General features: G+C 39.1%; 1 protein-coding gene across 1 annotated transcript in view; it reads right to left on the reverse strand.

The window, feature by feature from the left end:
- Window positions 1-25,475, reverse strand: part of COL3A1 (collagen type III alpha 1 chain) — a 55,578-nt gene that overhangs the window by 20,947 nt on the left and 9,156 nt on the right. The window contains exons 2-22 of the mRNA XM_010713346.4: window positions 18,424-18,632; window positions 16,448-16,480; window positions 15,764-15,880; window positions 12,770-12,844; window positions 9,373-9,438; window positions 8,775-8,828; window positions 8,536-8,589; window positions 7,779-7,832; window positions 7,573-7,626; window positions 5,753-5,806; window positions 5,212-5,256; window positions 4,950-5,003; window positions 4,476-4,520; window positions 3,790-3,843; window positions 3,233-3,331; window positions 3,062-3,106; window positions 2,842-2,940; window positions 2,362-2,415; window positions 2,119-2,226; window positions 947-1,000; window positions 727-825 (exon numbers count right to left, since the gene is read on the reverse strand). Of these exons, the coding sequence (XP_010711648.2) occupies window positions 727-825; window positions 947-1,000; window positions 2,119-2,226; window positions 2,362-2,415; window positions 2,842-2,940; window positions 3,062-3,106; window positions 3,233-3,331; window positions 3,790-3,843; window positions 4,476-4,520; window positions 4,950-5,003; window positions 5,212-5,256; window positions 5,753-5,806; window positions 7,573-7,626; window positions 7,779-7,832; window positions 8,536-8,589; window positions 8,775-8,828; window positions 9,373-9,438; window positions 12,770-12,844; window positions 15,764-15,880; window positions 16,448-16,480; window positions 18,424-18,632 (1,526 nt within the window). The remainder of the gene's footprint in view (window positions 1-726; window positions 826-946; window positions 1,001-2,118; window positions 2,227-2,361; window positions 2,416-2,841; window positions 2,941-3,061; window positions 3,107-3,232; window positions 3,332-3,789; window positions 3,844-4,475; window positions 4,521-4,949; window positions 5,004-5,211; window positions 5,257-5,752; window positions 5,807-7,572; window positions 7,627-7,778; window positions 7,833-8,535; window positions 8,590-8,774; window positions 8,829-9,372; window positions 9,439-12,769; window positions 12,845-15,763; window positions 15,881-16,447; window positions 16,481-18,423; window positions 18,633-25,475) is intronic.

Here is a 25,475-nt window from a genome sequence, read left to right on the forward strand (position 1 = left end):
CTTCAGGGAGACACCCTCGCCTCCGCTGCCAACCCTTAGCTAAGATGAGGGAAGGGGTGGATCCTGGCCCCACCCCTCACGGTCAGATGGACTGCATGCACCTGAGCTTCCCTGGGTTGGCCCTGCCTTCCCGCCAGGTGCTCAATTGCTGCTTCAGGCCACAACTGAGCTTTTTTGCTACACACTGCCATTTTGTCAGACCGCTCCTCTGCAGCCATCCGTTGCACAGCAACAAAACAGAATGGAATATTGGCGGGAAGGTTCAACCTCTACTGCCATTCCATCAACATCTGCCTCTGACATCACAGATCAAAATACTAAAACGTCAAGCATTACTTTTGTATCAACCTTCATAAATATATTTATTTTAACAAGCAAATTTAATTATCTATTAAGTATTAAAAGTATAATACATTTTAAAATCTATTAAAACACAAAAGACACAACATTCACATTAAAGCCATAACTAATAACAGTGCACGTTGTACTCTGAGAGCTGTGGAGCATTTCTAGCTTTGTATAAACTGCATGCTTTCACACACAACCTATTGTTTGTGAATGCTCCAAGTTATTGTATGTTGATCTATTATGCTATGATCCTACGTACTAAATTTAAAGGATGTAATAACATCTCTAGGGTTCTTTTCTAGTTGTGCTTTCTTCATCTGCTTCGATGAAGCACCTCTAATAGAATTTGTTTTATTTTCTGCAGACATCCTGACTTACCCTCATTCCTGGAAGACCTGGGCCTCCATCTTGTCCACGGTCGCCTGCAGGTCCACTTGGGCCAGGGGGACCTGGGCTGCCACGTTCACCTGCAGGACCCTAAAAAAAGACATGAAAATTTACACCAAGAAAACGAGTATCGTACTGCATCTGAATATGTCAATTCAAATTAACGTGGATTCCACAGAAGTTTGGGATGGATTTATAGGACGACTTGTACCTTTTCACCTGGAAGTCCATTGCTACCGGGTAAGCCACGGAAACCAGGAGAGCCCTGCCAAATAAATGAATGAAATACGCATCTCAGACAACATGACTGAGGCAGCGCAAATTACTTTTTCAAAACTGCATACCTCTAGACTCTCAGAAAACTAATGAATGAAATACACGGATATTACGTTTCTCTGCGATAGGGATGTGAGAACAGTCATTTTTGCCTGGATAAAACCTCATAGACTGTCCTTCACTTATTTCAGCAGGACCTGTGTTAGTCCCGTTAGTCATTGGAATTATTTTTTAAATAAATTACTATAAAAAATGAAGTAACACATTCAAGTCTTGCAGAATTATTTACTTCTAGTTCTATTCCGATAATTATTCTATTGTATTATTATTGCTCACAAGAAATTTTAATGATAAGTTACCATTTACAGCCTATCGTATATATTTAATATAATTTTTTTACCGTGCATCACATAGGTCCTTACAGCTTCAAAAAAATACTGCCACAAATTCTTCAATTAGGCGTTATAAATAAAATGGTTATTTCCTTTGATTTAGGTGGGAACAAAAATGAAAAATTCATGATGTCTTTGCTATGTTTTTTCAATAAATCAATCCAAGAATTTCTTTGAGAGAACGTTCTCTGGAAAGTTACTGAATAGCTACAAAATTTGTTGGCAATAAAGACATTATAAGATCCTGATCATATTGTTGCTGACATCCACTTTTAAGGCACATAGAAAATAAACACGAAGACATACCCTGAATGTAGAAGACTTTGCATTGATTTAACTTTTCACAGATAATTTTGTCAATATTCTTTTTTTAAAACTTTCAAAAATTGCATAAAAGTTAATTTTTTTTTCAATCCCTGTGTGCTTCTCACAGCTTATAGTTGATTTTCAGAACGAAGCTTCAGACATGATTTCCACATTACTTCCTCAATATAAAAAAATAAGAATACAGAAGGACATTATTTCAGTCTGAGATAGAACCAAGCTTGGCAGCTCAGATTAGGAACTCAATAAGAACTCTCCCAAGTTTTGTACCCAACTTCACGTGTTGAATTTGGTGAGAACTAACAAGGAGCCAAGTTCTTCCTCCAGAGTTTGATACTACCATACAAACTCAAAATATACGCAGTGTGCATGGTTATCTACAGTGGTTTACCCTCTCTCCGGGTGTTCCAGGGACGCCGTTCTGGCCAGGTTCACCATTTGCACCTCTTTTGCCTTCCTCACCGGGAGGTCCAGGAGCACCTGGAGTGCCATTTTCACCCTGGCAACAAGAAAAGCCACCAGCAAACTTAGACATCTCCAAAAAAGGAAAAACCCTCATGTTTTTTGTGTGTGGAACAATTCAGGTTTAGACTTCCTTGGAAGAAGCCTCTGAAGGCATTTCACAATCACTTACACGTTCGCCTTTAGGGCCCGGATCTCCTTTTGCACCATTCTTACCAGGTTCTCCCTGAACAAAAGAAAATGTCATTACTGACTGCATCATGTTTTCATTCTGGAGCTATGATAAAATGCTAAAATGCTAAGAGATACACATTATATATTTCAAAACACTGACTAATTTTTATTATCTTAATTACTTATTACAACACAATTTTATTACAACACAATTAGTATATCAGTTGGACCTGGATGTTGAATGTACGAGACTCTTTGAAAATCCAGTAAAGAACCAACGCAATCTGGAGCACCGCTGAGAATAATTTTATGGCTGTTTCTTAGCCAGCGCAGACACTGACATGACTTCCACTAAAGTCCGTGAGCATTTCTCAAAGAACTATGTGTGATGTAAAGCTGCCAGGAGAGAGGGTATTGAGGTAAACTACGTTCACCAAATTCTTTTGTACAACTGTTGTAATGGACCCTAGTAACTCACCGGAGTGCCTTTTGCTCCAGGGTTTCCACTTGTACCAGGAGGACCAGGAAGACCACGGCCTCCTGGAAGACCAGGAGCACCAGGAATTCCAGAAGGTCCCTGTAGAGAGCCAAAAGGGGATCGGGATTAACAGAGCTCAGCACGGCTGGATTCTGCCCAGTCTAAAAGTGATCCTCATTAACATAGTGCAGCAATATACACTGACGTGAGAAGTACCTACCATTTCACCCTTGTTGCCGGGGCTTCCAGCTCTTCCAGGAGGACCCTGGAAAAGAGAAGTATCTAAATAATTAATGCTGCTAACCTAGCGTGCTTAAACCAAAGGAGTCCGTGGGCTTTGTGAAGAGATTCCAACCCTATGCCTTCCAGCCCTCCTTTGATATTTCCATACCTGAGGTCCAGGGGGCCCAGCATGACCCTGAGGACCGGGTTCTCCTCTCTCACCAGGACTGCCACTAGCACCAGCAGGGCCAGGAGGACCAGCTTCACCCTAAGGAAAAACAGCAGAATTGAAAAAGGAATCAATTTTAGTCACGACTCCAGGGAAATCATCTTCATGGCTTCTTCCTCTCCTCTGCACAATTTAAGAAAAACACTACCATGTCACCTGAGTGCAAGAGCCAGATCATTTCAGCTATCCAAAGCTGAGGCACGTGGTCTCAATACATTCCAATAAAAAAATGCTGCACCACTCCTTTGCGGAAAGTTCACTTGAGACTCTCCCATTAAGTTGCAAAAAGCAGCAGATCTACCACTGGATTGCATGTTAGGGTGGGTGCTTTTGAAGATTAGCTCATGCTGCATACGAAAACACATCGGTTCTACGTTTGTGAACAGTGTAACGGCAGCCAGAAAAAGGAGTGCCCATAAAACTAAGATGAAAGGTGACGGCTGTCCAATTGGAAAAAGGACAAAATCTGATGTTAGCGCATCTGTTTAGCTAAATACCTTAAAACCTGGAGAGCCTGGAAATCCTGCAGTTCCAGGGGGACCCGGAGGACCCTTAAAAAGTGAAAGAAATGCTATTAATACAAGAAGTAAAAAGCCATATGGATAGAACTAATCCGAAGTTTAAAAAAGATGTCTGATTATGACATTATTCTCTGAATAAAGAAACACCTGGCAAAATAACCAAGATAAATCACGCTGTAGAAGATGAAGCTTGGCTAGACCCAAAACATCACACCTATATGTCACTTACCCTGACTTTCATGTTCAGCTGAATTTGTGTTTTATGAGATTTAAAAAACCCACAATTTTATCATGAAATAGATTAAGTTAAAAAGCACATTAAAATTTGTATTAAGAAAAGAGATGTAAGAGAAAAATAACTCAAAGGAAGCGTTATACATACATGTGGGCACGCTGAGGTTTCATCATGAAGATGAAAAAGAAAAAACTTTTGCACACTTCAGCTAAATATTGCCATTGATAAGACTGCTCTTTTTTTTTTTCCTGCATAGAGAACTGCAGTTCTATCTATCCACACGTTCTCTGAGAACAATCTGTCTCCAGATTTATGCTTTTTCTGATTTACAGTGTTAAAAACCTATTTTCACTGTGGGCTTCAAGTATCTTGACTAACACTCGAGGAACACAAACATTTAAATTTAAACAACTGTAAGTCTTCTTACAGGTGGGCCTGCTGCTCCCGGGGCTCCATCTTTGCCATTGGCACCCTACGGAAAGAACAGAGGTATGAGCGTTTGCTTGGAAGCAGAACCCATGTTCTAGTCCCATCGCTCACAAAGCATCTTTCTGTGTTTGTACTATCCCACTCGGTTTACCAAAAAACAAGAATTCCCCAGGTGAGACATTCTAGAGTAATGATTAACTAACTATTACGGAAGAAATATTTATCGCTTCGTGTGCCTTGCACTGTTATGATATGACAGGAAAATAGATACTCGTGAGATTTCTTAAGAAAAGGACAGTCACGTAGTTTTCTACATAACTACAATGGACAACTACAATAACTACAGCTATGTAGTTTTCCAATCCCTTGCGATACAACTATTTTAAGATAAATCCATGACCAGGGAATTCCCAACATACTGAAATAACGTGCTGCTCGTTGGTGAGATCAGCGGTTGCAATTAAGTACTTACAGGGCCACCAGGATTTCCAGGTCTTCCTCTTTCACCAGTTGGACCTCTTGGTCCCTAGAAAACATGAGGAAATTAGTCTGCCACACAGCTTCCTGAATACATAGGGTCTGCCGTTTCTTTTCTTTGCAGAGCTCAGTAATGCGTGTAATAGGGTAATTAAAAGAAAATTAAAAAAAAAAATTAAAAGAAAAATGAGTTAATCTACTAAGGAAAAAATGCCACTGGCACTGCCATTTACGTGCTACACGACACAAATATTTACCGGTTGGCCTGGTGATCCGTTTGCTCCAGGTTGACCAGTTTCACCCTGTGGTGTAAAGAAAGCATCAAACAATTATAGAATGAACTGCGGTGAGAACGTTTATTGATTTATCTAAGCGGAAGAGACATGGACTCAAGACAACCCAATTCTCTGCGCCTGTCCACGTGGTGCAGAGTGTCCACAGTATGAACCGATGTCTGTGAAATGTGAGACACCTAAAAAAGTGCCGGAACAAGTTATCTAAACAGAATATAAATAATAGGGAAGACCTGGTAATTTTTTTTTTTTATACAATGTAGTCAAATGATCTGAGCACATCCTCTCATTTTTGAATCTTGCGTCTTTCACAGCTAGAAAGTCAGGGCAACATATGGTTTATAAAGTCCAACTCTTTTCAGAATGATTCCCATTCTTTTCACGGGGAGGTTCAATGAGTTTCAATACTTAATGGCTTTCTATAAGAGCATAACATGCAAAGCACAGCTACATAACAAGTAATGGAGAAGAGTACTGCACCAAAAGATTATACTAGCTATTTTACCTTCGGACCAGGAGCACCACTGTCACCTCTGGCACCATCTTTTCCATCAAAACCCTGCGGGAAAGGAAAAGCAGATCTGTGAACAGTATTCAAGTGAGTTGTTTCTTACGATTATTTTAAATCTGAAAAGAATTGAAAATGCCTTTGAAAAATAAGACATTTTACATGTTCTTATAGAATTGCAGTAGCAAACGCAGATTATATTAAGAAAAAACGACGTGAGAAAACTAGAGCGACAGAGTACCTCTGTGTACATGGAATAAGTTGTGAGCTCCAGTTTACACTGCTGAGAGCTTACTTTCAGTCTCATTTCAGTTTGTTTTCCTACCGTCACACAGATGAAATATTGATATTAAAAGAGAGGTTTAAATACATTTTACTGACTGTATGTTATAAAAGATATAGAATAAATGCTAAATGCAAATAGTCGTTACTTCATTAGAAGGTGCAAGGTAACAGATGCAAGCTGAGTGCTTCAAGCAGTCAATAGAAACAATTATTTCTAAAAGGTTAAATGAATTTATAGCTATAATTGCTTACTCTTTATTTTTGAAGTACAAACAAAACATAGAAGTGATAAAAAGAAGAGCCTTGAATGTACCTTCTTTAACTTTGGTTCATTTTACATACATTTATATTATTTTCCTTCATATTTAAAGGTATAACGTCAGAAAATTAAAGAATGATGATGTAGATGGAATCAGAGAACAAACAGTTGGTTATACAATAGCTACTAATCTAAATCAAGCTTGCATTTTTATCAGTACAGTTCATACAATACCATGCTTACTTATTCCGGCACTGCAATTGTTTTTATAACGATTACTTTTTGACTGTACATTGTCTTACACTCTACACAATCCATTAATAAAAAAACTGTTAACAATAAGTTAATTATTTGGCTGACAAATACTGGTTTCTAGCCACTCACTTTAATAGTGTAGCCCACATTGCCACTGTTGGTCACTCAGTGTTCTTTTTTGCAAAATATTTTAATTCCGTTCAATAATACTTTCATTAAGCGGTGCATAAAGGCTTAGATTTATCACGTCATACACGTATCTTTATAATACTGAAACACTTCCAGGTAGACTTGGGTCTCAGTCTACGTGCTGTGCAGATGGAGGAAAGAACTTATGCCTGTGGGATTTTATAACTTTACTGGCACTGCTGCATCAGCACACGATAACAGAAGATTTTACACAAAGGAGCCTATATTTAAAAAGGAGTGCTATCAGCTACCAGAAAATTTTCTGAGGGAAAGTTTGGAAGTCTCCACACCTATAATTACATTAGGTAAGAGCAGATGTTTTCCTGGAATGCACGCTTTAATATGTCATTTTGTATGGGGCACTACAATTTAAGTTGCTAACTGAAATTATTTAGTCTGGAGAAGAGAAAGCTCGGTGGTGACCTTATCCATCCCTACAAATACCTGAATGAAGCCTCTGGTGAGGTGCGAGTCACCTTCTTCTCCCAAGTAACTAGTGATAGAACTAGAGGGAATGGCCTTAAGATGCGCCAGGGGAGAGTTGGCTTGAACATTAAGAAATACTCCAAAAGAACGATCAGGTACTGGAGGTGCCCAGGGAGGTGGCGGAGTCACCGTCCTTGGAGGTGTTCAAGAAATGTTCAGATGCCATACTGAGAGACGTGGTTTAGTGGGAGCTACTGGTGATAGGTAGATGGTTGAATTGGATGATCGTGGAGATCTTTTCCAACTTTGGTGGTCCTATGATTCTACAGCTCAGCTGAACAACAGACTCCACGGCTCACGTCGACCAATAGACTTCACTATATTCAGAATACTCAGTACTTACTCGTGCACCCTTCATTCCAGGCATTCCAGGCATTCCAGGGTGCCCTTTGTGACCCTAAACACGCAATCACAGAAAGATGAGTAAGTTACATGGTTACCGAACAAAGGGTGCAAACCACTGCTCATTATGCATCACGTTCATTTGAGTAACGTGAACTGAGAAAACAAATCCTGTCATTAGAAAACCGCTTGTAGATTTTTTCATACCGGTAATCCAGGAATTCCACGGTCTCCATTCCTTCCTGGTCTTCCTGGTTCTCCCTATAGAAAAAAAGTGTATTTTTGACTTCTTTGTTATTACTTAAGTTACAGACAAAGAACAGGTCCTGGTAAATCAAGATGAGTGGAAATAAGCAGAAGAAACTTCAGACAAAGACGGTGGGGAAAATTACACCAGGGTAAATATCTTCTGAAAAAACATTGGCTAAATTAACTCAATTTTTACGAAGCTATTGATTACAAGTAATAAATTTCAATCCATCTCTTAAGAACAAGTGGAATCACCACATATAAACACTCAAAACAAACACAAACTACTTGATTGTCTCTTCGTACTATACCTATCCGGGATTTCCAGCTGTGAGTCAAAAGACGGCTTTAAAACCTTAACTTTCAAAGCAAGACTTGTAGGGAGCAGTTAACACCTTTATCATCTCATTTTTCTAACTGCTAATTTCATTATTTTGCACCCGATGAAAAATAATTCATGGTTAGGGAGTCGTATATTCATTTGTTTGTTTTTCCCTTAAACAAATTGCCTGCTAAATTTGTAACTTCCTTGGAAGGTACAAATAACTAATGTAAGGCAAATACAATTTCTTACAGCCACGGTGTCCAATCAAGAAACTGTCAAGTTAAAAATTCTTAAATCCAACGCTATCTGTGTGCTCCATCTTTCTATTTGATGAACTTTTGCTTTTCCCATTTTTGAATCTACAAATATTATGATTAATAGTGAACTTACATCTTTTCCTGGTGGACCGGCTGGACCTATCATTCCAGCAGGGCCTGGAGGACCCTGAAGAAAAATAATGAACATTAAGAATAATGTAGTAATATAATTTCAAGTTAAAAAAGCACTAGTTGCCATAAAATGTTTGCGCATTTGACACACACAATAGTAAACAGATAGGATGAAGACACAGATGCATGCTTTTGAGATCATGCCTTTGACAAACATCATGTTAAGTAACGTATACGTACAGAAGGGCCAGGTTGTCCCGGTTCTCCAGGGGGACCTTGGTATCCATTAGAGCCCTATAACGCAGCAAAAAGCAGGTAAGACATGAAGAATTCCACGCACTGTGCCATGGTGCTACTTTATTTTATAATGATCTCATAACCTATCAGAATATGCCTCTATGAGAACAGAATTACAACTACATCTCTAAAACCTCAAACCCTTCGTGTGTTCACTGAGCGGACACTCGGATTTCCATTTCCTTTTATGTCCTGTGACAATTTTGTGGGAACAAACATTTGGGAATTCTGCAATGGCTCATGGGCAGCGATATATTCTAAGGTCAAAACTCAGCCCTGGGGACAATACCAGAATACCAGACAGAATAGCAGTAAACCCAGGACACTCATAGACTTCAGCACAGTATAAAGCCCTCAGATACCGAGTCTCTCTGCTGAGATGGTAGAGAGCCCCCAGAATAAGAAGTGACTTCTAACCGTGAAAAGCTTCAGCTTAGTGTCTTGATTTAACAGTCAAAATTGCATCTAATATTTCTGACACAGAAATGGATAGGCTCCGATAAAATAGTCAGACATTTATGAAAAGATTAATATTACTTACAGGGGGACCTGCATGACCAGGTGGACCAGGTGGGCCACTGGGGCCAGGGGGTCCTGGAAAGCCACTCTATATTGCAGATTGAAAAACAGTCATTATATCAGCGTAATATAGATAGAAAGCTTAGTGCAGCTGCAATAGTCACCAACAACTACAAAGTAAATTTTTACATATGAACGATCATTAGTACTGAGAAAAATCCACTGTGACATGCACTTGGTACAGTAAGTGAACTCCGGTTATGACCCTAGGACTTAATGAATTAAGGCCATATTCTTGTCGCTTTTCAACACTGCATATACTTTTGCCATTGAGCACAACAGAGCAAAGCCATAAAGCATACATGTTACCTGGACTAATCAAAGGACTCCGAGGAAAAAATGTCTCTGTACATAAAGAATAACTAAAATCGGCAGCACTGTTGCTTGCTTAATGGGTAAAAAATGAAGTAAATGAGTAAAAAGGCAAAGAAATTCAAAACTTGGGAAAAACATTAAATTTTCCACATTTAGCAGTAACAACTACAGAAGCACTTGATATTGCAAACAGAATAACAAGAAAATTATCCCAGTAGTTTACTGCAGCTATTTGTGGCTCTTCAAAAAAAGACTTCTGCTAAATTTAATTTCTCATATATTTGATAGAGCCCCCAAAAAAAAAAAAATTAGGAGAATTACGTGAGAAACTGTGCTGCTATACAGCAATATATGCTACAACTTAATACAGCACACCGCATGTTTTGCAGGATATTGTTATATGGTGTCAGAATAGGTCACATAATACAGATGTTTTGGGAAATTTACTTTCATAACACAAGATGAATGGTATAGTTTTAGGATAGCAGTATATATAATAGATTATGTTACTATACTGGGCATATGTGACAACGTTCTTTCACCGATTGTCTTTTGTCTGAAGATAATAACAACTGTAATAGCTGCTATTTTCGAAGTAAAAAAATACACCTAGTGGCAGAGCAGTTAGTAGATCGGGCTGCCGTCAGTATAAGAATACAACGGGCAGTCCCTCTCTTAATTGTTGCAAAACTTTTGGCACAATCTAAGACTGGATTCAACGTGGACTGGAATCGTCAACTCATCAGTTGCATTCTATTGGTCAGACATCTGCCGACAAACCAACAGATGTTATTCTTTTTCAGGGTGAACACTGGAGAGATAAACTCGTTGTCAGGTATGGCATTTGCTCACTATCAGTGTCTCCAGACTGCGAATAAATGACTGGATTTTAGTCAGGACACGTACTAAGGTAAAGGTCAAAACCGATACGTGGGAGTTATATGAGCAAGTACAGGGAAATGGAGGTGTAAAATACAAAATCAGCCCACATACAGTAGAGGGACACTGGAAAGACAGAAATGGAGATGTGTGATTGAGAAAAAACCAGGCACGGTATTGACAGAAGTCAATACTACACTGACTTTCTTAATTTTATTATGCTTCCAGATTATTTCAGTTTGAATATTTATTAGAATCAACAAGAAGAATCGATGTAATGTTAATGATAAACGTCGCTTAGTTTCAGTGACTTTAGTCACATTTGCCTAGTACTGCTCTGCTACTTAAATTGCAGTCATATATTGCATGATGACAGAATTACAGAATTGTGGGGGTTGAAAGGGACCTCTAGATATCATTGAGTCCAATCTCTGCTAGAGCAGGTTTCCTACAGTAGGAAACACAGGTGGATATTCATTACGTCCAGAGTAGGGGAATCTGCAGCCCCTTTGGGCAGCCCATTCCAGTTCTTTATCACCTTCACTGTCACCCTCTCTCACTCTCACGTAAACTGCATGATGCAATATAAAAGAACAGGTGACAGATATACACACACACACAACTCTGGTTGAAAACACTCTAGCATGACCAATTAAATCAATATTGAATTGCATTTATGAATTTAATTGCGATCAAAACAGCAGATGTCACTAAGCTTCTTGAGGAAAAATGTTCTATTAGAGAGGATTAACTGCGATTGTTAACTGAAGGGTAACCCTATTATCAACCTGGTTCAGCACATCCCACACAAAGACCACAAGTTACAAAATGTAGATGATATGATAAGCAGTAGGAAAAACTTCAAGGAGCTGAAAAAAATTCATGAACAAACAAATGAAAAAGGAAAGGCTTAATAGACCAGTGTATGAATGATCACACTAGCAAATTAATGAGCTAGAAATAAACAGGTGAAATTAAAGGCATGAAAACAATGAACTACTGTCCAGGACAAACAGCTGCCAGAATTAAGCAACATTTATTTCACTGGATGATCTGATGGAACCCTGAAAAACAACAAGTTTGCTTGGGACTGTCTGGACATATTGCAACATGTGGTACCCAAACATGGCTATGCAGCACAAGGTTAGGAATCACAATTACACTTAAATGAAGCAGCAGCTCACTTCAAAGAATGGCAATTTACAACATCCATCACATAACAGGTTGCCTGAATCAAGAAAGACTTTCACATGTCAGTATGATATCACTGCTGCAAGAATGCTCCATGCCAGTGGTTGTGAGTAACTAAAAAACCTAGTGCCTAAAAGAGAAGTCGTGAGTTACAACTTTTGCCATCTACTTTACGTAGGAAACAAAGCAATCCAAGCTTTAGCTCACTAAAAAAAAAAAAAAAAAAAAAAAAAAAAAAAATACAAACAAACCAAAAAAAAAACAAAAAAAAACAACCCCCCCCCCCCCCACACACACACAAAAAAAAAAAACACACAACCACCACACTTTGAAAACCTTGGGTCAGGCCTAGCAGGGAGGTTCAGTACACAGTCTGAATAGCTGTGGGTAAAATAATTCATAATCATAAAATGAGAATGTGAAAAGCTTTGAGTCCTGGAATGAAAGAAAACTACAGCAGGGCTTTATTTACTTGTTATCAGGTAAATGTGAGTTGGGGGAAATGCGAGCAAGTATGGAAATTCATACTGAGTAAAGACAAGACGCTGCTGAATTAATAAAGGAAGACTTGACACAGTAGAAAAGGTAAAAATACAGTGGAAATGGAAAAAAGCTATCAGGAAAAGAATACCAAGCAAATAAGTGATGATGAGAACACACCGAGGAAAAAGAAATAAATACTAAGCTAGCATAAGAAAATTAATCACAGAGAGATTAGAAAGCAGAAGGTGAGACAAGCAAAAAGAGAAGGAAAAAAAAAAAGGCAAAGTAAAGACACAGTAGATAATCTACAGCTACTTTCTAGACTCATAATGACAAGAAAACTGCACACATTCCACTTGCAGGCAACAATTAAGTTAAAACTTAATTTGTTTCATTATAATCAGGATACACAGACCCAAGGCATAATCTACAAGCAATTTTTTTTTTTTTTTTTTAAGTTAAAGGACAAAGAAAAGATTTTATCATCTTACAAGGGCCTGGGGAGGATAACCCATGCCAACTGAGCCAGCCTTCACATCATAGGAGTCATACTGTGGAGAGAAACTCTGCAAAAGAAATAGAGAAGAACAGAAGGAGAAGAAAAAAAAAAAAAAAAAAAAAAAGTTTGCTTGTTTGCTAGTGAATAATCAATGAATATAAAGACCTTATAATTCTGAAATAAACCAGAAAGTTTGGCTAAGCAGATTATAACACAGACTATAATAACGAGAAGGGAATAGATTGAATGCTTCCTACATCCTAGGCCCACTACAAAACTCCAGAGCAGAGATCTCCAGAAGAGATCCTTCCCCACTAACAGTCAGCTCTTAAATGGGTCTAGGAGAGGTGGAGCCGGGCTCCACCCCTTCCTGCAGCACAGGTGAATTGCCTTCACCTGTGCTCCTAGGGCTGACTCATTGATGGCCTCAGGTGATCAATCAGAGGCGCAGGCCGTGATTCAGCAGCCCCATACAGCTACAAATCAAGCATTTTCATACGTTTGTATGGCAAATGAATAAAATTAACTCATTTATATATATCAGTTAGTATCATTCATAAGACTAGCCCAGCTAGTACCTTTTTTGGTCATGGAAACATCAGCTTCCTATGCTGCGAGCGTACACTGTCCTGACAGCTGGGCATCATCTGAACCCCCAAACTGTCATTATCTCCACTTTACATTCTTCATTACCTCTTCTCCACCTCTAATTCCCCTCACCCCCAATTTTTCTTTCTTGGACTTAGTTGTCTCCCAAGGAAGCTGATGAAGTATTTTATTTTGCACAGTCCAACAGCCTATTTTGAAATATCTTTTATCTGTGGCTAAACCATGAGTCATTTTAGGGCATTCTCTAGCAAAAAAATCTTTTGCCTGCATATAAGCCTATTCCTCTTTGAGTTTCAAAGAAATTTTTTTACCTCTTGAATGGGAATTTACACATCTCCAACAATGAAATGTTACATACTTTTTCCTTAGAGCCATTTTCCATCTTTCCCTTTCTTCCTTTCCACCCTTGATAATTCATAAACAGCCCTCACTTTTGAGGCCAGGCAGTACAGCCTCAATGCTTTGGACAATTTGTCTTAAAACCAGTGAAGTTCAGTTGAAATTATGGAGAGAAAACATGCCTTGTAGGGCTTTGTGACAGCAGATAGCACCTCTGACATGCCCACTTACATAAAATATTAATGAATTTTACAAACAGTTTTTAACGAAAAGCCTACGTAAGCCTTTTATTTGACATTGATTTTGTTGCTCAGATATTGGGGAACTTAGTTGAATAATACGGCATTAATGCAGATAAGCGGTGGAACAGAAAAGAGCGAATATAAGCGATGTTCTGTTCGACAATCCAAACCACCTCAGATTTCCACTGGCCTGGTGCAAGAATGATCCTCTGCTACCGATATCAGTCACTGCACTCGGTTTCAACACCACTGGAATGGGAAACTAGTTCAGTCTCTCTTGTATCTGCCTGTGCCAGGCCCAAAGTGCTAGCTCTTTTGTTGTGCTGTCCACTGAGAGTGGTTAGCTAACCTACTGTACATCTCTCCACACAATTGCTTTCAGAACGAAAAAAAAAAAATAAAAGACATCTTTCCTTCAATTTCGGCTCACCTGTGAATGGGAAGAATATATGGAAGCTGTGGAAGCCTATATTCAAAAGGATCAACTGTTTTATCATAAATTCGTAACAGTTATGCACTTTGCATCTTGTAAAGCTGGCCTTGCTCGATTGCTCGGGAAACAATGTGACCTCTTCTCTAAGTGCTAACTGTGAATCGACAACTTAACAAATCTAGCTGCACAAGATCTGCAGTTTGAATTCCCCATGATGCAGCACAAACCACTGAGAGTACAACAAAGAACACTGCTGCATTCTGAAAAAAGTTAAGATGAAGAAAATGTTTAATTCAATTAAAATACATTGCTGAGCACAGCTACTAAGGCTACTTGTGCCTAAAAATCATGGCTAATTCCCTAGAAGATGGATTTTTACATATGCAAAGCTAAAACAACAATACTAAAATGTCTTCATTATTCAGCTAATGCTGGTAGTATTCATGCTATATTGGGGTCACAGGATTTTGGGCCGTTACCCCACTAAGATCTGAGGAGTTCCGTAGCTATGTCTGCTGTTCAAAAGAGAATTTAAGGTTTGGTGGGCCAGAAATAAAGAGGCAACACAACGAACAGCAACCAAAATGGCACTCCTCTGCAAGCACAGGACCTGAGTTTCAATCTAGTTGCCTGGGAATGTTTCCTTTTTAAACACGCATTGAGCAAAATAAAGTGAGAGAGATCCCTAGTCTTTAAGCTTGAGGGAACGTACTTTCTCCAGCACACTAACCAGACTATTACTGAGTCATTTAAGACCATCATCAGGGATGGCACCAGATGTTTTAAAAAACAAGATAAAACCGAAATTTAACTGCAATTCAACCAAATCTCACAGGAAAAAAATAAACAAAAATCCCAAGCCCTGACTGTTACTCAACTGAGTTTTTCAAAGGCACAAATTACAGACAGATGCCTCTGAAAGCATCGTATGTGTGAAGGTACAATGAATAGGTTCTTCACTGTTTTGAAAATCACTCTGCTATGTATTTTTTAAAACAAAACCAATGGGACAATACTGTGATTCACATGTTAGAGGATGTCTCCTATTGCCAATTCACCATAAGCCTGCTGGGTGAAATGAAGCATCCAACGACATGTTGCTATTAACTATATTGTGTGTGAAGTTTCTCCAGGACACGGCTGCATTTCAGTCGTGGGCTACTTGTAACATTGTGCTGTTTTACCTGCCCGACGGTTTTCTGAGGACTGAAAAAGGCTGAAAGACACCCAAGATTTACTGCAACCCCACTGATTCTTTATTCACGTCTGGAAATCATTGCCAACCTAACAGAGCCTAACTTTAGCAAAGGTTGGGTGTTACTTATGAGCTACAAAGTAGAAGTTGATCACTGTGATTACTTACACCTCCGCTGATGCTGGGACATGACTGGCAGATACCAGGGGGACCGGGAGCTCCGGGGCTCCCTGGCTGTCCTGGGGGCCCAGGGGCACCAGTTCTGCCGGGAGAACCAGGAGAGCCCTGCCGAGACACAAACATAGCAGATACAGACATCAAAGCTTGCCTCAGAGTGCAAGGGTACTGTGGGACAAACACTTCGATTCACAGCAAAGCATATGCAATTGGGGTGCAAAGCTTCCTCTACGAAGCGTAACTAGGCGCACATCCGATCATTCAAGAAAGAGATAGACTGTAGGCAAAATTCACATGAGCAAAAAATTATTAGCAAGTAGAGCCTTACTGCAACCTAAATTTGATCAAGCACATCAGAAATATTAAACTAGTCAATTCCTGAATGCGAAATTAATACTGCAAGTGGAATCCAGATTTTTTTTACTGGGAAAAAATAAAACAAGTAATACAGTTTGAAGTAAGTTCTCTTCTCTCTCTTTTTCTCCAATCTGAATTATTTGTGTTGAAGCTAAAGAGATTACTTCGAAGTAGCTTTAAGGCATATTTGAAGACAAGGCAGACATCAAGTAAAACCAGGTATCTCAGCAGTCAGAATGGGATTTATAGCATTGTAAGAACTGGCTTTTAATTTCGTTAGTTTTCGTGAGAAAAAAAAACAAACAACCCTTTACTTACTGGGTCTCCCTTGGGGCCTTGCGCATATGGAAGCTAGAAAAAAAAAAAAAAAGGAAAATTAATTATTTTAAGAAAGAAAGCCAAAATCAAACTGAAAACTGAATATATGCATACGAAACAAGATGAAAAGACATTTAAATATTGGAATATAGACTTATCAAACGCATTTTGTTTACTCTTGTTCAGCATCTTTAGAAGCTGAGGTTTGTTTGTTTGTTTGTTTTGTCAGCCTTTCATCTACATTTTTATGGCGCATTCATAAAGTGCGTGTTCCTGCTCTAGGTAGAAAACTGGCGCTAATGAAGTCAGCAGAGTTTTGCCACTGAATGCACTAAGTCTACAAGGGACAGTTTTCTTATATTCTTGTCAATCCAATAAAAAGGCATGTTAATAAATGTAATGATGTAGCTAATTTTAACTTGCTTTCAGACCTAATCTCCCAGATTATCTATTTTTTCAGTCATTTCAGTTAATGATTAATTTACGGATTAATATCCGGATTCTTAATTCACATTTTAGAACAGGTTTTTCTTTTTTACTAATTCAGCTGATAGAGACAGCAAAGGATATTCAGCTGAAACTGCCTCGGATTTTTCAAGGTGGATTTTCCCTATCCATTACCCAAAGTCAGCAGGATAGCTTCCAATGGGCTGAGAAAACTCTCGTAAAGTGAAGACTGAAGAAAGTAGCCCACGTGTTCTTTGTTATCAGGAACGACAGAACTGATTCAACAGGGTTTGAACCTGCTTGGGGATTTCAGTCCTGAAATAAAAAATCCTGCACTCTAGGAGCTGACCAGAAAGCAGGTCCTAGACTCAAGGGAGAGGAAGCTGTGCTTGAATGTCCATCATGCTTGTACGGACCACTCCTTTGCACCGTTGCAACCCGCTCAGTGAAGTAGCTCAGAGAATCTTGGAGGATGTACAAATGCACTACCATAATGCAAGCAGCACTAGGTTTGTATGTGATATTTCATGTTTAAAAATATACACTATTTTTAGAACTGTAGTAGTGCATCTTCTGCCTCCCTCTTCTGCCTACACAACTCTTTCAGCCTCTTCTTTTTCTCTTACAAACACATACGTCTCTCCTCTCTCCCACGCATGGACACAAATGCAGAAGATCACTGTAGGATGATCTGTATGTCTTGTTCACGCTGAAAGTAGGAATACTGAAATACTGACAGATCATTCAGCCAAAACTTGGAAGCAGTGTAAATCTCAGAAGTCTGTCCCAATTAAATACGCACATAAGAATCTTTATGAGTCTGTAGAAGCAGACATGCTTCAACTTTTTTTTAATACTTTTTTTTTTAATCTCATGGATCATAACAAGCATGAAATGTTCAGACGACCTTTGAGCATTTCTACAAGGCAGACCTCTGTATAGCTAGCTTAAGCTGATAGTTTCGGCAGGAGAGTTGGCACGCACTAATTACAATGCATTCAGTCAAGCAATAATTCCGTAAAAGTAAATTTACTATATGATGATATCAAATCGAGATGATAAGAAATGCAGGCTTGCACCATGCTGCGAAAAGTGCGTTGGCATTGATTTCATGGATATACCTTGAGCACCATGTCAACAAACAAGCTGCTTCCTTTATTCTTATGCTTTGCCAAGAAAGGAAAAATGTAATAGCTGATCATTGCCTTCTGTCCCCTTCTTTTTATCTCTGCCTATTGGTGATGTAAAAGCGGGCTGAAGGACTTCACGCTTTCAGCTGTATGGTCCAAGGGACTAACAAGTATTTTATTATCTGGTACTAATCCTCTCCTGGAACACAGACATAGGGAAGTATTCTTGAATTTATCAAAACAGAGAGACAAAAGCATAAGTTCAGGCTGCTTTTTATATGTTTAGTCAAAATTTGCCCATTCTAAGTATTTGCCAGCGGTCAGAGAGTGACACACTTTTTATTTCAAAGAAAATCAATCGAAGTTGGCAACACCAAAGTAATCACACTGAGAACTTACTTTTGTAGGCTGTGGTGTTGTCTGCGGGCAAACTGGACAGCATTCTCCGAAGGGAATCTCTGGGTTGGGACAGTCTAACTCCTGGTCATCACAGATGATGTCATCACAGAGAACAGATCCAGAGTCGCACACGCAGATTTGGCACGGCTCTGGTTTCCAAACATCCCTGTCAGCATATTCCTGCCCAAGATGGGTACATCCTCCTAGGGCTATTGGAAAGAAAGACAGTGTTCAGAATTATTTCAAGAGTGTTTTCTAAAACAAAGAGGCGTAACATGAAAGCTTTCAGCCTGTTTTGTTTTCTGCTGCAATACAGTTTATCTGTGTGTGGTAAAAGGCTAAAAGCTTCTCTTCGCGCACTGTGAGTATCTGTTACATTAATTGCAGAGTCCCTTCTGAATCTATGAATAGACATCAACAGAAACCCCCTGGAGCTGAGCCAAAGCCTAATTAAATCTGTAATAATCTTTCGAGTAATTTCAGTGTCAGTGTTATTGTTATATAATTAGCAACTGAATTGTCTGCTGCAGATAAAAAGCAAACGTTCCAAATCTCTCAGATGAGTGTATCACTGGCATCACTGCGCTTTCATTGCTAGCATCTTGCATCAATAGAGAGCATCAAGTGTTTTCAAAATGGTTTTTGAAAGCTGACATACGCAACAGGTCTATAAGAACACTCACATTAATGGTTTGCCACATACTTGTCATCTGGACTGCTCAAACGCCGCAAGTCTTTGCATTTTTGGAAAACTGTTCATCTGTAATATTAATATCTTTGCAAATTCCTTTCAACAGCTGTTCTATTGATCAAATCTGTTGTAATTAATTTGAAGAGATTGATGACAAGCAGCTTGAAACATTAAACTTTGGGTTTGTATATTCTTAAAGAAACCAAATCCAGAAAGCTTCATCATTTAATAACGCAATATAAAAATACACAAAGTTATCTAAGTACCTTCTAAGCTCTGTAGAAATATTAGAAGTCTCAGACTACAAATACAGGTATCAATGAATGCTTTGATAAATAGAAATTCTTTCTATGAATGATTCAAAATAACTTCGCAAACACAAAATGATGGAGAAACAGCTATTTGTGTACGTGTGCAAAGCTACGGCATTATAAAAAGTTGTCTTACTACATATCGTTCTTCAAAAGGAAAAAAAATAATAAAAAATGCCAGAACACATAATTCACAGCTCTGACATTAAAATTACCTCTGGCTCCACATGAAAAATCCTGAATGCCATCAAGTTGGTGTAATGGAACAAGACTGAGTCCAAAACTATACTGCAGCCCACCAACATTAGTTATGCAGCCCCATTTTCTTTTCTCACATACAGCACTTTTCACTTTTCCACTACCGCTTTAGCACACTGGTCCAATTTTCTCTTTATTCTGTTTTTCTTTCTCTTTGCTTTTCTTGGACTCTATTTCTATACCCGTACCCATACTCTGTGGCAGGTAACCACTTCTACATGCTTCCTCTTTTCTCATGCTTTTTTTACTTTTTTTTCCCCATTTTATCTTCTCAAGTCCATAATACATAACCTCCCTTCTCATCTTCCCTTCATCCTCCTGTCACGTACCTGAACAGTCTGCTTACTTTTCTGACTCAGCTCTTTTTCTTGGCCCTGTTGAACTGACTTTCCCCTCTGTGTCACCCATAAAGTTCTCTTCCTCCTCTTCCTCTGCTGAGCTTGCGGAGGAAGGCAATGGGGTAGACAATCAAGACGTCTCGGTTGGCTGAGAGGCATACATCTGATTTCCTACACAAAGGGTCACGGCATCAGAAGACACTGCCTGGCAGCCACTACATCTGATAAGTACAGCAATTACGTCACAGTAGAATCCTGACATCTTTAGTCTTTTAGGCTAGATATAGTTTCAAAAAAATTGCTTGGTTTTCCAGCTGTCACCCCGCATAATCATGTCAGAGGGTCTCACGTAAATAAACCGATTATCTCCATGATTAATTGCTCACTGTCTATCTACTAAACATTTTCCTCTGCTACAAAACCAGCAAGTCCCTGTGGACATTTAGTGAAAAATAAACTTGACAATACTAAGGAGAAATGCTTTCTGATAAACAAGAAAGCTGAAAAGTACTTTACAAATAAGAAGAGAGCATTATGAATGCAATCTTCTCTACGGTCTAACAACTCTTGAAAAAAAATGAATTATAATGAACCAGAAGCAGAATAAGTCAGTGCACGAGTGAGTGACCCACTGTATACAAAAAGACCCAGAAGGCATTATACCGCATCAGGCTGAATACATTCAAAGCTATTGGGGACTCTGGACCTTTCTGACCCCATGGAAGGAGGGAACTGGATGGGTGTGGATTCACTCAGCAGACTCCACTTACCTCTACAGGTTAAAAAGTCCTTCCAATTTACAAACATCACAATAAAGGGAAGAGGTCTATTTGGTTTAGTTTAGGCTAAAATAAAATTTTGCGCAGGACTGTTAAATAAAAATGCCATTACATATACCTAAGAAACCATAATGTTCTTAGAGTGTGTGCATGTAACACACAATTAAATCGCTAACTGTACAGGAGAATGGAAATAAAGCAAATTTCACTGTTTTTGCAAGGCTGCCATTCAATTATTCTGCAGTAGATGGCATTGTTCAACAGGACACAGAGGAAAAAAGCTTAAATCTGGATATAATGACATTCACATTTGCAACTAACTTTCTGGACGTTGTTAAATGAATTAAGAAATAAGCTAGTAGAGTTGCAATGAGAATCTTTGTGGCCTTTGGCAGAACGAAAGTATTAAATAGGTTTCCAAAGGAAACTTACATCTGGGAAGACTTAGTCTGTTCAAGACACCCCCTCTGAGCTCAGATGTAGATCTATGTGTCAGCATATTATGACATAATGCATTTTGCATCGCTCATAAAGATTAAACGTTAGCTCCAAAATGCTTTGGAAAGCTGATTTGTGCTAAAGCACTGGCAAGCAACATATAGGAAGCAAGGCTGTAAAAAAAAGCTGACTTTCCTGCTTCTGGACTTGTGGTAAAACAGTCGCATACTTGCCTTAAACAGATTTTCTGATGGATTCCTAAACATATACATTAGCCTAAGATTTCAAAAAAATGTTAGAACTGATCAGTGTTGGCTTAAGGCAGTGCAGAATCTTACTGTGCCCCTCAGAGTCTGAATATAACTTTTCACACCGAGGGTAGTGAGGCACTGGAACAGGTTGCCCAAGGAGGCTGTGGATGCCCCATACCTAGAGGCATTCAAGGCCAGGCTGGATGTGGCTCTGGGCAGCCTGGTCTGGTCGTTGGCGACCCTGCACAGAGCAGGGGGGTTGAAACTGGATCATCATTGTGGTTCTTCTCAACCCAGGCCTTCTATGATTCTATGAATGTAGTGGCCAAGGAGAACTTTGTTTCTGTGGCAGAAACATTATTGCACTGGCTTGCTGGCCTGTGAATCGTTTCAGTAAACGTTAAATTGGTCTTTTAACAACTATTCACATCTTAAAATATTTCTGTGTTTTGCTGTAACATTTCTCTGGGTCACGCTAAAAAAAGAAAGAGGTAAATAAAAGGCAACACGGTGTTTGACATAAGCTGGTTTTGAATTATTTCCCATTTTCTAAGCAGACTAGCAGCCGTACGCAAGCAGATGAATCAGGCAGAGCTGAAAGGAAAAGCACCATCCACTCTTGAAGGACCTATAAGAGTGGAATGTAAAGGAGTTTGGTAAGGTACATGGCGAAACAAATACAGTCATTTAGGCCTTAAAGTTGACGTCCTATGGGACATAATTGTGATACCATCGAGGTGAGGAATACATTAGCAAGTACTACGACCTGAGAAACTGGCCTTCTTTGTAGTTTGGCTTTGTAGCTTTTGGCTTTGTACCTGCGCAAGCAGTGTGATCACGATTTAACCACATTCATGTGGCATAAGGAAAAAATCTTCTAACAGCATCCTCAAAAACCACAGGCTTTTCCACTTCTAACAAAGCAGGCTTCCAGCTATTACATTAGATGTAAACTCACACATCCCAGCGCTCATCAGAACTGAGGAGGTTTGATCTGCCAAATTCCGGTCACCACCATCAGCCAAGCAAGGGTTTTGCAGTTACTTAATGTCTACTCTCAAGGTCTGAAATGAAGGAGGCCTTACCCCTAAAGCCTGTTGGAAACGGGAAACAATACAAAGCTTATAATTCCTTACTCTGATCTAGTTGTTCGCTTTCCTGTATGAAATTATTTTTGCATTTCTTCTAGAGTAACTGCGTCTACTACTGTATATCCAGCAATGTTTTACATATTGTTTCATCAAAAGGCCAAAGGCAGACGATCAAGTTCCTTTTCAGTGGAAATAGCCCCATTCCCCTTAAAACTGGATCAGCCTGAGGAATCTACCGTAGCTCCTGAATCATGCCTGCTTTCCATCTGCAAGGCAGAAAAATAATGCTACAGAGCTTACCTCAAAGCAAGCAGCTTGGGCTTGCTGTCTGGCATTGTAACGGTGTTTATAAGAAAATTAAACATGCTCATTCCATCCTGTGATGTGTAATGGAAACAAACGGACTCTCCTCACCAACTAATTGGCTGGCTGGGCCTGCTTAGTCCATGCGGTCTCCAGTGAGGTAAGTGCTGAGCACTCAAAAAGCCTGAGGTAGTTTGTGTTTCATAGGAGTCAGGAAAAGAGGTGGAAATATAAGAAAAAAAAGTGGTTTAACAAGATGTTTTTAAACTGAGCCTCCCAGACATGCTCTCAGTTGGAATTGTCCTGTAACAGCTGCAAATTTTGTACTGTGTTTATAGACAAATGGAAGTGTCCAGGATGAAGCCTCCCTTGGTAAAACACCAAGTACCGTCATGAAATATCAGAAATTTCATCTTAAAAGTCTGCCCTTCTCCACCGTCTGCAGAAAGAAGAGCTGTAACTAGGTGCAATGGAAGGGAGTGTGACTAAAAAGCTCCCAGATATCCCAAGTTTCACAGCAAAAAGAGTTTTAGACGGAAAGTGAAGCTTTCTAACTTCTAGGTATTGTTACTGTATGCAAAAAAGCTGGTATCTGAATAGCACCACTGCTCCAATTCCAGGCATTTTCCTCTTTTGTGTTCAGGACTCCAATTTTTCTCCGGTATCTTCAGAAGGCTCTTGCTCTCCTTGATTGGTCTGTAGCTTGAAGTGACAGGGGCTGTCACAGCTCTGTTTCAACACTCATGTTTCACAAACTACTACTTTCAGTCTCGCGACATCCTTGAATGGCATTCTTTATGCAACTCCTAAAGGTCACCCTGCCGCAAAAACATTGCTCTGAAATAGGGTCCTGTGCCAACCCATCAGGGATGTTGCTACCCAACAGCCTCTCTGCCTTTAGCTGTGGGATGGTGAGGAGAAAAATGACAAAGGAGAGTTCTTGATTCAAAGCTGCTAGTAGGAAAACAAAGTGAAGAACTTTTTTGGTCTAGTTTGTGTTGTTGGGTGAGTGTTTTTACTATTTATTTTTCAGAACTGTCATTTCAGATAGTCACAGGAGGGGCGGGGTACAGCAGAATGCTGCATGTGTATCATCTTGCTGTTTACTTAAGGTTGCCCAGAGAAATCTTTTTTCCTGTTTCTGAAATTGTAGAAGTAATTCTGGGAAAGCCACCTGATGGATGCAAGAGATGGTTATTCTCCTTTTATTATTGGCTATTTCTCAAAAACATCACGGCCAAATGCTTCTTCTCTGTTTGTCTGTAAAGGATAAATCCTGAACAACCGTATATATTGGGATGTTATTCTCGGATTTGCTCTTCAAAGTCATCCCTAAATATGTTAAATCAGGAAATTCCATTTTTACTATTAAAAAAAAAAAAAAAGCTATTTATTTATTTATTTATTTATTTGAGATAGCCCTGTTTTCCTACAATCATTCATTCATTGCATCATTCATTCCCAACTAAGGAAAAACTCCGCAGTAAGGGTGACAGAGCACTGGACCAGGCTGTGTAGAAAGGCTGCGGATTCTCCTTCTCTAGAGGTATTCAAGACCTGCCTAGATGTCTATCTATGTAGCCTAGAGTAGGGGGCCTGCTTTGCAAGGGGGGCTGGACTCAACGATCCCTAGAGGTCCCTATGGTTCTATGATTCTGTGATTCTGAAAACACCACCTGATTAGAAATTCAGACACTCCCTTGATTCTAATCTAGTTATTCCATTGGGAACTGAAGGACTTCAGTCTCCTCCAGAATCCAACATTTTAACAGGGGCAACTGTTCACATTTGAGCAGCACACATAGGAAGAAAAATTTCATCTTAATTCAGTGCAATGTCTTTTAGAGGGCCCATTGCATAATTTCTCAGCCACTCTTTCAATTATTGCTAAAATGCCTACAAGATTTTTTTCATTCCATCTGTTCTTACATTACAATGTATTTCGACATATCACCTTTTGTGCCATTTGGTGTCACTCTAAAAATAAGAAATAAGCTGCAATCAGTAGTACTGGTATAAATTCTCACTGCTCTGCCATAATCTGATTTTAATGTGCTCCTTGTCTTTAGAGTAGACAATGCCAAATGGCACAAAGATCTGTGTATAAATCTTCAACCAGACAGAAAATGACATAAATCCATGCTTGGATTTGCTTACCGATGATTTTATGGAGGTGTTCGTTTCCTTAAACATATATCCTGCCCACTCCTTGGGCAGTCAGTGAAAGCGTGTACGGTCAGAGTTCAAGTGTAATGGTAATCTTAATTTTATCCTTCCAAAGACTGGCCCAATGTATTTTTAAAAAAGGAGCAATAAGCTTCATGCTAGGATTAATTAAGTGGAAAAAAATACCAAAATCCAGCACAACATTTTGTTAGAAATTTAAAAAAGAAAAACAGCAACAAGAACAAGAACAAGAACAACAACAACAACAAAAAGATTTTAACATGCACCACCAAGATGGTCTTGTACATTTCTGATTTGTGGTCCTATTCTTGCCTTAGGCCTAAATAAAACCTGGATATTCATTCCGTACAAGGAAATTTCCCAAACTTAGCAATTAAAACAGTTTTTTAAAACAAGATTCAAGTT

Source organism: Meleagris gallopavo, chromosome 7 (assembly GCF_905368555.1).
Source record: "Meleagris gallopavo chromosome 7, MGAL_WU_HG_1.1, whole genome shotgun sequence".
NCBI lineage: Eukaryota > Metazoa > Chordata > Aves > Galliformes > Phasianidae > Meleagris > Meleagris gallopavo.